Below are 13,085 nucleotides of genomic sequence, written 5' to 3' on the forward strand. Positions count from 1 at the left end.
ACCCAGAAGGTGGAGGTTGCAGTGAGCTGAGATTGCACCACTGCACTCCAGCCTGGGCAACAGTGAGACTCCATCTTAAAAAAAAAAAAAAATGGTTGGATTCCATTTTTGTTTAAGCTGTTGGGTCCCCAAAGATTCTATTTGCTGATTTTTGTTTGGGCTGTTGGGTCAGACTGGCCTGTCATTTTCCTCTCCTGCCTTGTCCTTTTCTAGTTTTGGTGTCAAGGTCTATACATTCCTTATAAGCTGACCTGAGAGTGTTTCCTCTGATATTCTCTGGAGCACGTGTCTAAGGTGGATAAAACCATGAGAGGGCTTGATAAATGTTAGCTACCATGTTATCCTTCTGCAACTCATATTCTTGGTACAGAATTCTGGCTTCTTTTGGTACCACTTGTCTTACACAGACACCTACCCCAACTCCTGCCCTTTCCCTCTAAAAACAAAGCAAACATGTGCCTCCCCGACAGGTAACTCCAGTTGCAATGCTCACAGCTTACTTAGAAGGCTGCATCTCTGTGGTTTTTTATAGGTGGATCTTTAACTCAAGACTCTAGCATGAAGAGTTGCCTTCAGGCCTGCCCTGAGTCTCCTCAAGTAACAACAGGTAGGAACCTTTCTAACTGGTTAATAATTTTTTTAAAAAAAACTCAGATATAGAATCATTCATGTCTCCCTTAGGGCCTCCTCAGACATGAGCAGTGATGGGGCCAACCCCAGGGTCTAGACGTTGAGTTTGGCCAAGCCAGGCCCCCAGACTGCCCACCAAGCCTACTCTGTTTTAGGGACATAACGAAAGCTGTGTGGTCCAAATTCTCTAAGCATAAAATTAGCTTCTTTCCTTATTTTTGAAAGGGAAAGAACATCATGCTAAATATAACTGGGGTGCTGTCCAGGGTCAACAAGCCAGAAACAGGACAAACAGCTGAGCAGCTAACCCGCTGGGAGCCGGGTTTCTACACTCCCCATGGACCCATCAAGATCACGGTCCCCAAAGAGAGGGCTGAACTTGAAGAACAAATGTATGTGACTGTCGCACACGTGACCCTGCCACGAACCCAGAAAACCAAAACTAGTTTATGAAAGCAACACATAGACACTCCTGTTACCTAATTCTTATTCTCCTAGGAAGAAAAAGAAAATGAAAATCATCGTTAATTCCATCACACAGGGAAAATAACTATAAACATCCTAATATATAATCCAACTGTTGTGAAACTTAGTACGATACGTTAAATAGTGTTTCTCAACCTTTTCCCCCACCTTGACCTCCCTGAGAAGCCTTTTTAGACGTTCTTTTTGGAGAACTTGAAAATGTAACGCCAAGGATGCACTGTGTATCTAGTTACGTTCTGCGGCCCTGTGGAGGGCCATAAACCACTGTAATAGCCAAGATCTTTCTCACCCCATCCCCAGGAAACAATTGTTACCCCTTGTGGGTGATTTTACCCACTGAGAATACAAGCTTTAATATTAAATCACAATTTTCTGTCTAAGAACTTCCGGTTGTGCTGCTCACATACTGTTCTCGGTGCTTTACGTATATTGTTGATTTATCATAACTCCCCTATGAGGTAGGTACTAGAGAGTTGTGTGTGTGTTTTTGTTTGTTTGTTTTGTTTTGTTTTTTGGGTTTTTTTTTTTAGATGGAGTCTTGTTCTGTCACCAGGCTGGAGTGCTGTAGCGAGATCTCAGCTCACTGCAACTTCCGCCTCCAAGGTTCAAGTGATCCCCCTGCCTCAGCCTCCCGAGTAGCTGGGACCACAGATGTGCACAACCACGCCGGCTAATTTTTTGTATTTTAGTAGAGACGAGGTTTCACCATGTTGTCCAGGATGGTCTCGATCTCCTGACCTCATGATCCACCCGCCTCAACCTCCCAAAGTGCTGGCATTAGAGGCGTGAGCCACCACACCCAGCCAAGAGTTTTTATCTCCATTTTACAGTTGTGGAAACTGAGACACAGAGAGGTTAAGTAACTTGCCAGGGGTCACACAGCTGGGAAGGAATAGAGTGAGGATCTGAGCCTGGGTAGCCTGGGTCCCAAGCTCACTCTTAACCACTCAGCAATGCTACCATGCAGCAATACAGTCAGATTGTAAAAATTCAAAAGAGAGAAATAGAGAGTGAAGGGTACACTTTCCAAGTTTCCTTCATTCCCAGAAGCAGTCATTGGTACAAGGCTGGAAGGTGACACCCCTGGGATTTTTACATACATGTGTGTATATATATATATAAAAATACATTGTCTCTTTTACTTTAATGTAAGTACAATCATCCAGGCTTCTTTTTCCCATATATTCATCTGTGTATAGAGAATTTTTATAAAATTAGAATCACGCTGAACATACTGTTCTTTTAACCCTGTTGTTTGATTTAAAAATATATTAGCTGCTTTGAGACCATAATTTCATAAGTGCCTGAACCATAATTTATTACCCTGATCTGGATTATTGGCTATTGAAGTAGTTTCTGGCTTCTCACCACTGTAAAGCTGTGATGACTGTCTCTGTACATAATTCTTAGACGTTGGAATTACAGAGCCAAAGGGTATAAACATTTTTGAAGCTTTTGTTCTACAAATGCCAAAACTTGCCATCTAAACAAATGCCATGAAATTGCCATCCCAACACCTTTTGCCATACCGAGTATTATCATGTTTTTAATCACTGACAGTTTATCAGATCAAAAAAATGTATTAATCCTGATTTTTTTTTTTTTTTTTTTTTTTTTGCTTTTTTGAGATGGAGTCTTACTCTGTAGCCCAGGCTGGAGGGAATAGTTCCATCTCAGCTCATTGCAACCTCTGCCTCCCGGGTTCAACCGATTCTCCTGCCTCTGCCTCCTGAGTAGATGGGATTACACGCACGTGCCACCATGCCTGGCTAATTTTTCATGTATATATATTTTTTAGTAGAGATGGGGTTTTACCGTGTTAGCCAGGCTGGTCTCGATCTCCTGACCTTGTGATCCGCCCGTCTCAGCCTCCCGAAATGCTGGGATAACAGGCATAAGCCACTGTCCCCGGCCAATCCTGACATTTTCATCTCCGCCCATGACTCGCATCTGGAGCCTGTCTTTCTCATGCAGCATAAGGCTAAAGCTGGAATGGAGAATGAATGAGAGCAGGCAGGGAGGGGGTTAAAGCGGCTCAAATCACTAGTCTGCTAGACACACTCTCAGCATCCCAGGTACAGGGCCTCCCTGTTGGGCACTTAGCAGGTGCTCAGAATGTGGTAGTTGCATCACTCCTGCTTCCAGCACCAGCCCCCGGCATGCACTTCTCCATCCTCCGAATCTGACCTTGTCTCAGATCTATTTGGCAGAACCAGTGCATTCCTAAGGCTGCCAGAGCCCCCATCCTTCCTTTTGCCAGCCATGAGTGATACTGTAAGAAACAAGTATCCTTGGCCGGGCGCGGTGGCTCAAGCCTGTAATCCCAGCACTTTGGGAGGCCGAGGCGGGTGGATCACGAGGTCGAGAGATCGAGACCATCCTGGTCAACATTGTGAAACCCCGTCTCTATTAATACAAAAAAATTAGCTGGGCACGGTGGCGCGTGCCTGTAATCCCAGCTACTCAGGAGGCTGAGGCAGGAGAATTGCCTGAACCCAGGAGGCGGAGGTTGCGGTGAGCCGAGATCGCGCCATTGCACTCCAGCCTGGGTAACAAGAGCGAGACTCCGTCTCAAAAAAAAAAAAAAAAGAAACAAGTATCCTTGTGTATGGTGCCCTTCCCAACTGGTCCTACCACAGCGGTCTGCAGCGGGATCCCTATTCAATGCCCTGCACACCACACGCATGCCCACACCTACCTGTTCATATTCCATCCATATGCATGCATATGGACACAGGTGCTCACAGGTATGCACACGTGCTCATGTGTGCATAAACATGCACCAACTCATGTGTTCATGCACCAGTATACCTTGGTGCTTCTTCCTAACTCCTTCAAGAGCAGGGCCGGTGCGTTCCCACACGTGCACACACACAGTGCTGTGCATTCAGGGTGCAGGCCCAATGACGCCAGTGGGGTTTCTCTCCCACATAGTCTTCCTGTGTGTCCCACAGCCCTGAGCTAGGACACCCTGCTGTCTAATCCCACAGTTCCTATACTTCCCCAAGTTCAAGCGATTCTCCCGTGCCACCACGCCTGGCTAATTTTGTATTTTCAGTAGAGACAGGGTTTCTCCATGTTAGTCGGGCTGGTCTCAAACTCCCGACCTCAAGTGATCCTCCTGCCTCAGCCTCCCAAGGTGCTAAGATTACAGGCGTGAGCTCTGCTGATCCTTAACTTGCTCGCTGCTGTTTCTCCAGTGCCTAACGTGCTGCTTAGCAGGTAGTTAGATGCAGAAGAAATATTTATTGAGCAAAAAAAAAGAAGGAACAGACTTCAAGCTGATAAAGGATGTTATTCCAAATATTTTTAGAGTATCTTTTAACAAAGTGGTCAATTTCAGATAAGCTCACAGTTTCATAAGAAAATATCTTCGCAGCATCAGATTTCAAGCAGCCTGGTCAGTCATCCTTTTGGAGAGATTGGAAAGAACGCAGAATTGTAAACAGGACCTTGCCCAGCTAAACATCTTGTAAATTTTACTGTTTTACAAAAGTGCCTGTCACAGGAATAACTTATGGGGTGGGGGGTGGGGGGGGTGCGGTTTAGCCAGGGGCATTGCTAGCTTCTCCTTCTGGGTCCTTGAAAATGTTCTAACCTAAAGTCTTAAGTGACTGCTTCTCTGGCTCACTCACAACCGACAAATGCTGTGGAATCCCAGGACTGCGGGCTGTTCCCTTTAGTGCAGGGTCTCTGAGCTGCTTCGTGGAAAGAAGGTTTATTTTGTCCAGCTGGGCACAGGAGCGAAAAGGAAGAATGTGCAGACCTCTGCCCCCTTTAACAAAGGGAGAACTCGGCGTGGCTTCAGAGAAGCTTGTCTTGCTGGGTGGCTTCTCGTGGCCTCTATTCATTTTATCCAGCATTGACTCTGCAAACATTTTTTGAGTCTCTGCTGTGTGCCAGGCTTAGAGATGATGATGGATGCTGTGGTTATGGGAAGAGAGAGACTCGCTACAGTTGTTGCTGGGGGCTTTGGGGAGCACATGAAAGAGGCACCTGAGCTGGGGTGACCAGAGAACTGAGGAGTTCTGGAGGGTGGTGGGGAGCATGTGCAAGGAAAGGCAGGCTGGGAGATGCAATAGGAGAGGCAGGACCCAGGTTAAGGCCACCATGAGCAGCAACGTTCTAAGAAGCTGTATTTTCTCCTGCAGGAAATAGGGAGCCCTTGAGAGTGGTAGACGGAGGGCCGTAGGCTGTTTGGCCTGGACATACCATTGGCTGAGGCCCTGTTCCCCAGGCGAGTCTGTTAAAACTCTCAATCGTGGCCCATTCATCCCATCCCTCACTCTCTGAGAGCAGCCTCCACCCAGCGCTGAGATTTTACTGCATTTCATTAAATTCCACACAATGTTTTAATGACCTGAGCTCTGACCTTTCTGGCCTCCTGCAGGGCAAGGTCTGGCTTTTCCTTTTCAGGGAGTAGGGGGTGGGCAGACCAGCCTCCCTTCTTGCAGCCTCACACGTAAGACATCTGGAATGCATCAAAGGCGAGGCCCAGCCAGAGCCAGCGGGCTCGGTGCTGCGGCTTAACTCCTTCAAGAGCAGAGCCGCCCCGTTCACAAAGCGTCTGGAATCGGAACTGATCGTTCTCTCTGCTCTTTCTGCTTTCCTTGCAGGCCCTTCCGTCGCAGTCATCTACACAGGAGGCCTCATGATTGCTCGGAACCATCTCTCCAGAATTTGGCTATTTTTCTAGCGTGGGGCGAGCAATTTTGTAGGGTGCATATAAGGGGGCTTTGTTGCGATTGCTCCTTTTTGTATATTTATTTTCTTTCTTGGAACCGGGCCTCGCCCTCCTCCCACTGACACGATGGCCCAGTCCAAGGCCAACGGCTCGCACTATGCGCTGACAGCCATCGGCCTGGGGATGCTGGTCCTTGGGGTGATCATGGCCATGTGGAACCTGGTACCTGGTTTCAGTGCGGCTGAGAAGCCAACAGCTCATGGCAGCAACAAGACTGAGGTGGGTGGTAGCATCCTCAAGAGCAAGACCTTCTCCGTGGCCTACGTGCTGGTCGGGGCAGGGGTGATGCTGCTGCTCCTTTCCATCTGCCTGAGTATCAGGGACAAGAGGAAGCAGCGGCAGGGCGAGGACCTGGCCCACGTCCAGCACCCGACAGGCGCCGGGCATCATGCCCAGGAGGAAGACAGGTGAGGCCTGACTGTCCCTTTTCCTCCCCCGATTGGGGGTGGGCACGCATGCACGCACACACATGTGCACACCTTTCCGTGGGAAAAGGCTGTCATCTACAAGGCTTTACTGCTTCATGTTTGCCCATGAAGGCTCTGTAAAAAGAGTTTATCATTTTACAGATAACTTTAGACTTTTCTACCAGAGCTTCCCAAATAGGGTGGTACAATGGATTACAGGTGAACCAAGATATTTTTTTAATTTTATTACAATAGATTTTTACACCATGGAATACTATTCAGCCATAAAAAGGAACAAAATACTGTCTTTTGGGCCAGGTGCAGTGGCTCATGCCTGTAATCCCAGAACTTTGGGAGGCCAAGGCAGCTGGATCACTTGAGGTCAGGAGTTCAGACCAGCCTGGCCAACATGACGAAACCCTATCTGTACTAAAAATACAAAAAGTAGCCAGGCATAGAGGTTGCACTGAGCTGAGATAGCACCACTGCACTCCAGCCTGGGCACCAGAGCAAGACTCTGTCTCAAAAAAAAAAAAAAAAAAAAAAAAAAACCTGTCTTTTGCAGCAACTTGGGTGGAGCTGGAGTCCATTACTCTTAAGTGAACCAACATTTTGACCTGCCCAGGGCCACTGAGCAGGGCCTGGGGTGGCCAGCACCTTCATACTTGGTGCCTGTCCCTTCACCCCAGCATGCTGTGTATATGCTTTGATTTGAAATGGCTGGAAAGCAATTTTTCATTTGTGCAAAAATGCCACCAACAAATTTAAAAGATAAGTGATACATGGGGGAACATATGATAGCAGTTGATACCCCTATTATAAAAAGAGCTCTTACAAATGAATATGTAAGATGAATACGCCAATAGGAAATAGACAAAGGTTATAAATGTTCCCTGGATGTTCAACCAATAGATGTTCAACTTCATTAATCATGAAATGCAAGCCAAAAGATGTCTTTTTTTTTTCTTTTTTTTTGCCCATCATATTGGTCAAGATAGACAGCCCCTACTGTTGGAGAGTTGTAGGGAAGATGGATGGCTGATGGAATGTTGACTGCTATAAACTTTCTGAAGAGTTTCACCATAAGGGGCAATACTGAAGATGTGTGTATTGATTCTACTTATGAAAGTTGATCCCTGGGAGTCAGTCCCACAGATGCAAAGGAGTTTGTACCAGTATATTTATCAGATCGTTGTTTAGGATAACAAAAACTTAGAAACAGCCTAAAAACCCATCTACGAAGTTAAATGATGATGTACCTACTCAATGGAGTTCTCTGCAGCCGCTGTTGAGCTGTATTTGTTAATGTGGGACCATATCCACAACACTGAGGAAGGGAGGATATAATACGGCATCTTTGGTCAGGTTCTGGTCCCATCAAATGTTGTGGCTGTGGGATTGGAGAGGGGTAGAAAAGGTGTACACCAGAATGTTACAGTGGTCAGTCTCCAGGTAGAAGGATTCGGGATGTTTTTCTTTTCTTCATTAGATGTTTCTGTGTTGTTTGAATTTTCTACAAGCATTTCTTATCTTTATAGCGGGAGGGGAATTGTTCTTAATTTAATATGGATTAAAGGAAACCCTATACACTAATGGTGGGAATGTAAATTAGTGCAACCACTATGGAGTTTAGAGGTTCTTCAGAAAACTCGAAATAGAGCTACCAAATGATCCAGCAATACTGCTTGTGGGTATACACCAGAAGAAAAAAAATCTCATTATATTGAAGTGATTTCTGCCCTCCAATGTTACCAGTTACCACCCCTTTCCATGGTAATGACCCCGAAGTTACTGTCCCTTTCCTAGAAAGTTCTAAATAGCCTGCCCCTCAATTTGCATTAACCCACCCCTTAATTTGCACGTAATTGAAAGTGGGTGTAAGTGGGTATATACAATTTCCATTGGTATATACAATTTCCATATTGCTCAGGGTTCTCCAGAGAAACAGAACCAGTGGGATATATATTTTTTTAAATGGAGATTTATTATGAGGAATTGGTTCCTGAAATTATGGAAGCTAAAAAGTCCCACAATCTGCCATCTGTAAGCTGCAGACCCAGGAAAGCAAGGGGTATAATTCATTCTGAGTTCGAAGGCCTGACTGAGAACCAAGGAAGGTGAGGGTATAAATCCTAGTCTGAGAGCAGGAGAGGATGAAATGGGATGGCCCAGCTCAAGCAGTGAGGCGGGGAGAAAAGAGTCAAATTTCTGCTTGCTCCGACTTTCAGTCTATCTAGGGCCTCCATGAGTTGGATGGTGAGGAGGGGACTCTGCCTTACCAAGCCCACCAAGTTGAATGCTAATATCTTCCAGAAACATCCTCACTACGTTTAATCTGGGCAACCGTGGCCAGTCAGGTTGACACCCAAAATTAACATTACACATGCTTATTCTAGAAAACTTGAGAAATATAGAAAGAACAAAGAAGGAATATCAATCACTCATCATCCCCTACCCTAGCTGTGAGCACATTGAGCTCATTCCTAAAGGAATGTGGGAAGAGAACCAAGGCAGACATTGAGGTTTCCGATGTTGGCCATGATCACCCCACAGGTTCAAGTGTAGGGTCCTGGAAAGTGCCTATTGGCGTTAATTCCCATAAATGTGGAGAAAACATCCTGACTTTTTGGTTTTCTCTTTCAATGGTCAAATGAGAATAAGGCTGAGAGGATCTGATCTTTTTGAGTCTTGGGGTAAACTTGGAAGATAAAATTACAGAATCATTTGAGACACACATAAATGTTACATTTCAGATATTCTTCCTCTACCTGGAGGCAACCATTTTACTGAAAGTTGGTAGCTACTTCGTATATTTTTGTGTTGGCTTTGGCCAAAGGACCCAGCTGAGCATGGAATAGCTCACCCGGCATGTTGCTAAGTGGGATAGACTCAACGTAAAGGAAGTTTAACAGCCAGATAACATGGTGCAGTAGTTGAGAGTATAGTGTTCACTTCTGGCCTCCCATTTCCTGAAGGTCTGACCAAGTCACTTAATCTTGATGTATCCCAGTCCATCTATAAATTGGAGATAATAATAGTGAGATAGAAACTGGCAGGACTTGTTTTCTGGTCATAACCCTGCTGACCAAAACAGGATGTGGTCCAGATGTGATAAGGTTAGAACAAACCAGCCAAAACCAGCAAATGGCGATGAGGGTGATAACTTGGCTGCCCTCATTGTTCATCAGCATGGGACACTCTCACCAGTGCTAAAACAGTTTACAATTGCCATGGCAACAACCTGGCAGTTACCATCCCTTCCACCCCTTTCCTAGAAAGTTCTAAATAGCTTGCTCCTCAATTTGCATTAACCCACCCCTTAATTTGCACATAACTGAAAGTGGGTATAAGTGGATATAAACGCAATTTCCAAGAGCCCCTTTGTTGCCGACTCTGGGTGTACTGCCTATGAGTTAGCCCTCATCCACAAGGAGCAGTGCCCGCCCTTCAGTAAAGAATGATTGTCTAACGTCACTGGCTCACCCTTGAATTCCTTCCTGGGTGAAGCCAAGAACCCTCCCAGGCTAAGCCCTGGTTTGGGGACTCACCTGTCCTGCATGAATAATACTTATAGTGTTAGGAATCTGAAATTGGTTCCTATGTGTTAAAGTACTTAGAAGAGAGCCCAGCTCATAGTAAACACTTGGAATGTTCGCTTTTATTGCCTCTAAGACCCATTTGTTATTTACAAGGCTGCTGTGTGTCGACTCTTTGGAGCCCATCTCTTTGGGATTTTGGATGACTTGAGTGCATGCTAACACCCTCCCTGTCTGTGTGTCTTCTTGCAGTCAGGAGGAAGAAGAGGAGGAGGAGGCTGCCTCAAGGTACTATGTCCCCAGCTACGAGGAAGTGATGAATACAAACTACTCAGAAGCAAGGGGAGTGGAGCAGAACCCGAGGCTGAGCATCTCTCTCCCATCCTATGAGTCATTGACGGGGCTCGATGAGAACACCCCCACAACCACCAGGGCTGACGTGGAGGCCAGCCACGGGAACACCCCTGACAGGCAGAACTCTAAGTTAGCCAAACGACTGAAACCACTCAAAGTTCGTAGGATTAAATCCGAAAAGCTTCACCTTAAAGACTTTAGGATCAACCTCCCAGACAAAAACGTCCCTCCTCCCTCGATAGAGCCTTTGACTCCTCCACCGCAGTATGATGAAGTCCAGGAGAAGGCCCCTGACACCCGGCCACCCGACTGAATGACCCCACTTGAGCCACACTCCCTCCTGTCTCTCACACCTTTTGCCCCTAAGACTCTAACAAAGCCACGTGAGCCACGGTTGAGAAATGGAGAGGCCAGCTGTGCACAGAGCCATTTGGATGGGGGGAGGGGATTCTCTGTATCAGGAGTAACTTTGTTGTCCCACACTGCCTCCTGCTGCAGGTGCCTTGGAAAGAGATGCTGCCTTGGAGCTGGTGAATCTGTGGACCACACTCACCACAGGCATCTCCTAATCCTCTTAACTCTGAATCGCAGGTCACATTCTCCTTTCCAGCTAGGAAAGGGTTCCTAGCGGCTGGTTTAGACTGTGGTTGTTTTGTTTCAAAAAAAAAAACAAGTTTTGTGTTTGCTGTCTTCGCTGGAGTCCTGAACTGTGGGTAGGAAATACGACCTGGCTTTGTAGGAAGGACACAGGCTGTTTTATGAATTAAGTGGTGAGGCTCAGGTGGCGGCCCTCGCAGAGCCCCTGGTGCTGTCTTTAGTTGAGGACTTAAGGCCTGATGAACTTAGGCACGTGATACGTTGATAGTCTTAATTGGTACACTTAACTAGTCTCTTCTGTGTAATAGCGAAAAAAGGAAAACTGTAGGAAATGTTCTGTTCTTTTTGAAATGCCACACAATGGAGCTTTTTATAATAAAATATTTTATATGTAGTACATTTGGGTGTTGAGTTACTTTAGCAGCTCTTCCAGTACTGACTTTCTTAGGGAAAAACAGCAATAATAATAGCTAATGTGTACTGAACACTTATGCCAGGTGTTGTGCTAAGCATTTCACATATCATCCCATTTCATCCAGACCCAAGTCTGGTAATAATGCCATTTTTGGTTGGCTCACAGAGGATTTAGGTTAATGTAAGTGCCCTGTGTCACACTGCCAGTAAGCGGCAGAGCTGGGGTTTGAGCCCAGGTTTCCTGGCTCCAAGACCTAGGTTCCTACACACCCCACCAAACAAACAGCTCAGTATGAAGAGCTTTTCCAGACTCTGAATGAGGACTTGTACTTCTCACGTTCAGAGGTTGTCCCTGTTGACCCATGTGCCCAAAAGAAAGTTCTGGTTGTTTAAACAGTAGCTTTCTACCTGTCTAGGCATCCTTCTTATCTCCCTCTCCTGAGAACTAGCCCAGGAGGGAGCTTGGTGCAGCTTGTCCTCTGCCCCCAGAACTAACAAGCTGTGTAAGTGTAGGAGGTGGGTGAGCATGTCCCCCTGGAGGGGAAAAGTGACTGTGCAGCCCAGAAAAGCAGTGCAATGAATAAGAAACGCCCAGGGGATCACACACGATTGAAGATGGGACACAGGAGGGGAATGGAGACCTATGGGGTCAGGGTCTTGACCATAAAGTGAGAGTCTGGGAAAACAAGTCGAAAGGAAGCCTTCCTGCTATTGGTGGGCATGGAGCCAGCCTGCTGGGTGTCAAACCTGGTGGGAAGAAAATTCCCAGGCCCAGATGTTTCCTAACAAGCTCCAGTGGAGAGGGAAGGGATGACAGTTAGGCAGTGATCACCTTCTTATCTCAAGATTGGCAACAGCAACTAAAGTTCCAAGCTTTCACTTTCCTTATGCAATGCATTATTAAAAGGGGAGATGTTGGGATTGGCTTTGTAGCATGGGACACCCAGAGGCCTGGTCCGTTCCCCAGCCCACTCCTGAGCTGACTCATGGCTCTTTGTGTCTCATGTCCCTGGGCTGGGCTTGCTTTCCTGTTACTCTCTGTGCTTCTTCCCAACCAGAGGATAAATGGGAGGAAAACAAAAGAGAAGAGCAAAGACTCAGATGAGTTGAGACATGACTTTGTGGAAGAGCTCTCAATCTGACTTCTGGTAGACACCTTTTGGGATGTCTCCCTAGTCTAGACCCTCCATGGGGGAGAAGGAGTTGTGGGGCTTGGGTGGGCTAATGGGTGGTCCCCAAAGGTATCATACCCTAATCCCTGGAACCAGTGAATATTATCTTGTAAAGTTTTTGCAGCTGTGATTAAATTAAGGATTGGAGATGATGGGATTGTCCTGGATTTGCCAGGTGGGCTCTTAATGCCAACCACAAATGTCCTCACAAGTGAAAGGGGGAAAGTATATCCACAGAAGAGAAGGAAGCAATGTGATCCCAGAGGCAGAGATGAGAGTGATGAATCTACAAGTCCAAGAATGCTGGCAGACACTGGAATCAGGAAGAAGCAAGGAACAGATTCTCCCCTAGGGCCCCTGAAGGATGCAGCCCCCTGCTGACACCTTGATTTCAGACCAGTTAATATGATTTTGGGCTTCTGGCCTCCAGAACTGTGAGAGAACAAGTCTCTGTTGTTATTGGTCACCAAGTTTGTAACAATTTGTTAGAGAGTTCATAGGAAACCAGTAAAGGGCTCAATCTTCAACTCACTAGAGGCCCTGCTTTGGCCTCAACAGTTCATGACTCTTCCCACAGATGGGAGTGCAATGGAAATAGCATGTAGGAACCCTGCTTGTATGCCTGGAAATGATCAAGTAGAAAATTATTCAGATTATAATGGATATGTAGTGATACACAATATAGAGCATAGGCTCACCTCTTTCTAAAATGAAGGCAGAGAGAATGTTAGCTGGAAACTTTAAC

General features: G+C 46.2%; 1 protein-coding gene across 1 annotated transcript; it reads left to right on the top strand.

Annotated features, from left to right (window-relative positions):
* The first annotated feature begins 491 nt into the window (after positions 1-491).
* On the top strand, positions 492-11,151 carry TMEM51 (transmembrane protein 51). The gene is made up of 3 exons (XM_012440189.3): positions 492-607; positions 5,733-6,267; positions 10,056-11,151. Exons 2-3 carry the CDS (start codon positions 5,927-5,929, stop codon positions 10,468-10,470), a joined length of 756 nt encoding a protein of 251 aa, XP_012295612.1. The 5' UTR covers positions 492-607; positions 5,733-5,926; the 3' UTR covers positions 10,471-11,151.
* Positions 11,152-13,085: the final 1,934 nt, after the last annotated feature.

Source organism: Aotus nancymaae, unplaced genomic scaffold (assembly GCF_030222135.1).
Source record: "Aotus nancymaae isolate 86718 unplaced genomic scaffold, 86718_ANA_hifiasm-v0.15.2.pri h1tg000053l, whole genome shotgun sequence".
NCBI classification, from domain to species: domain Eukaryota; kingdom Metazoa; phylum Chordata; class Mammalia; order Primates; family Aotidae; genus Aotus; species Aotus nancymaae.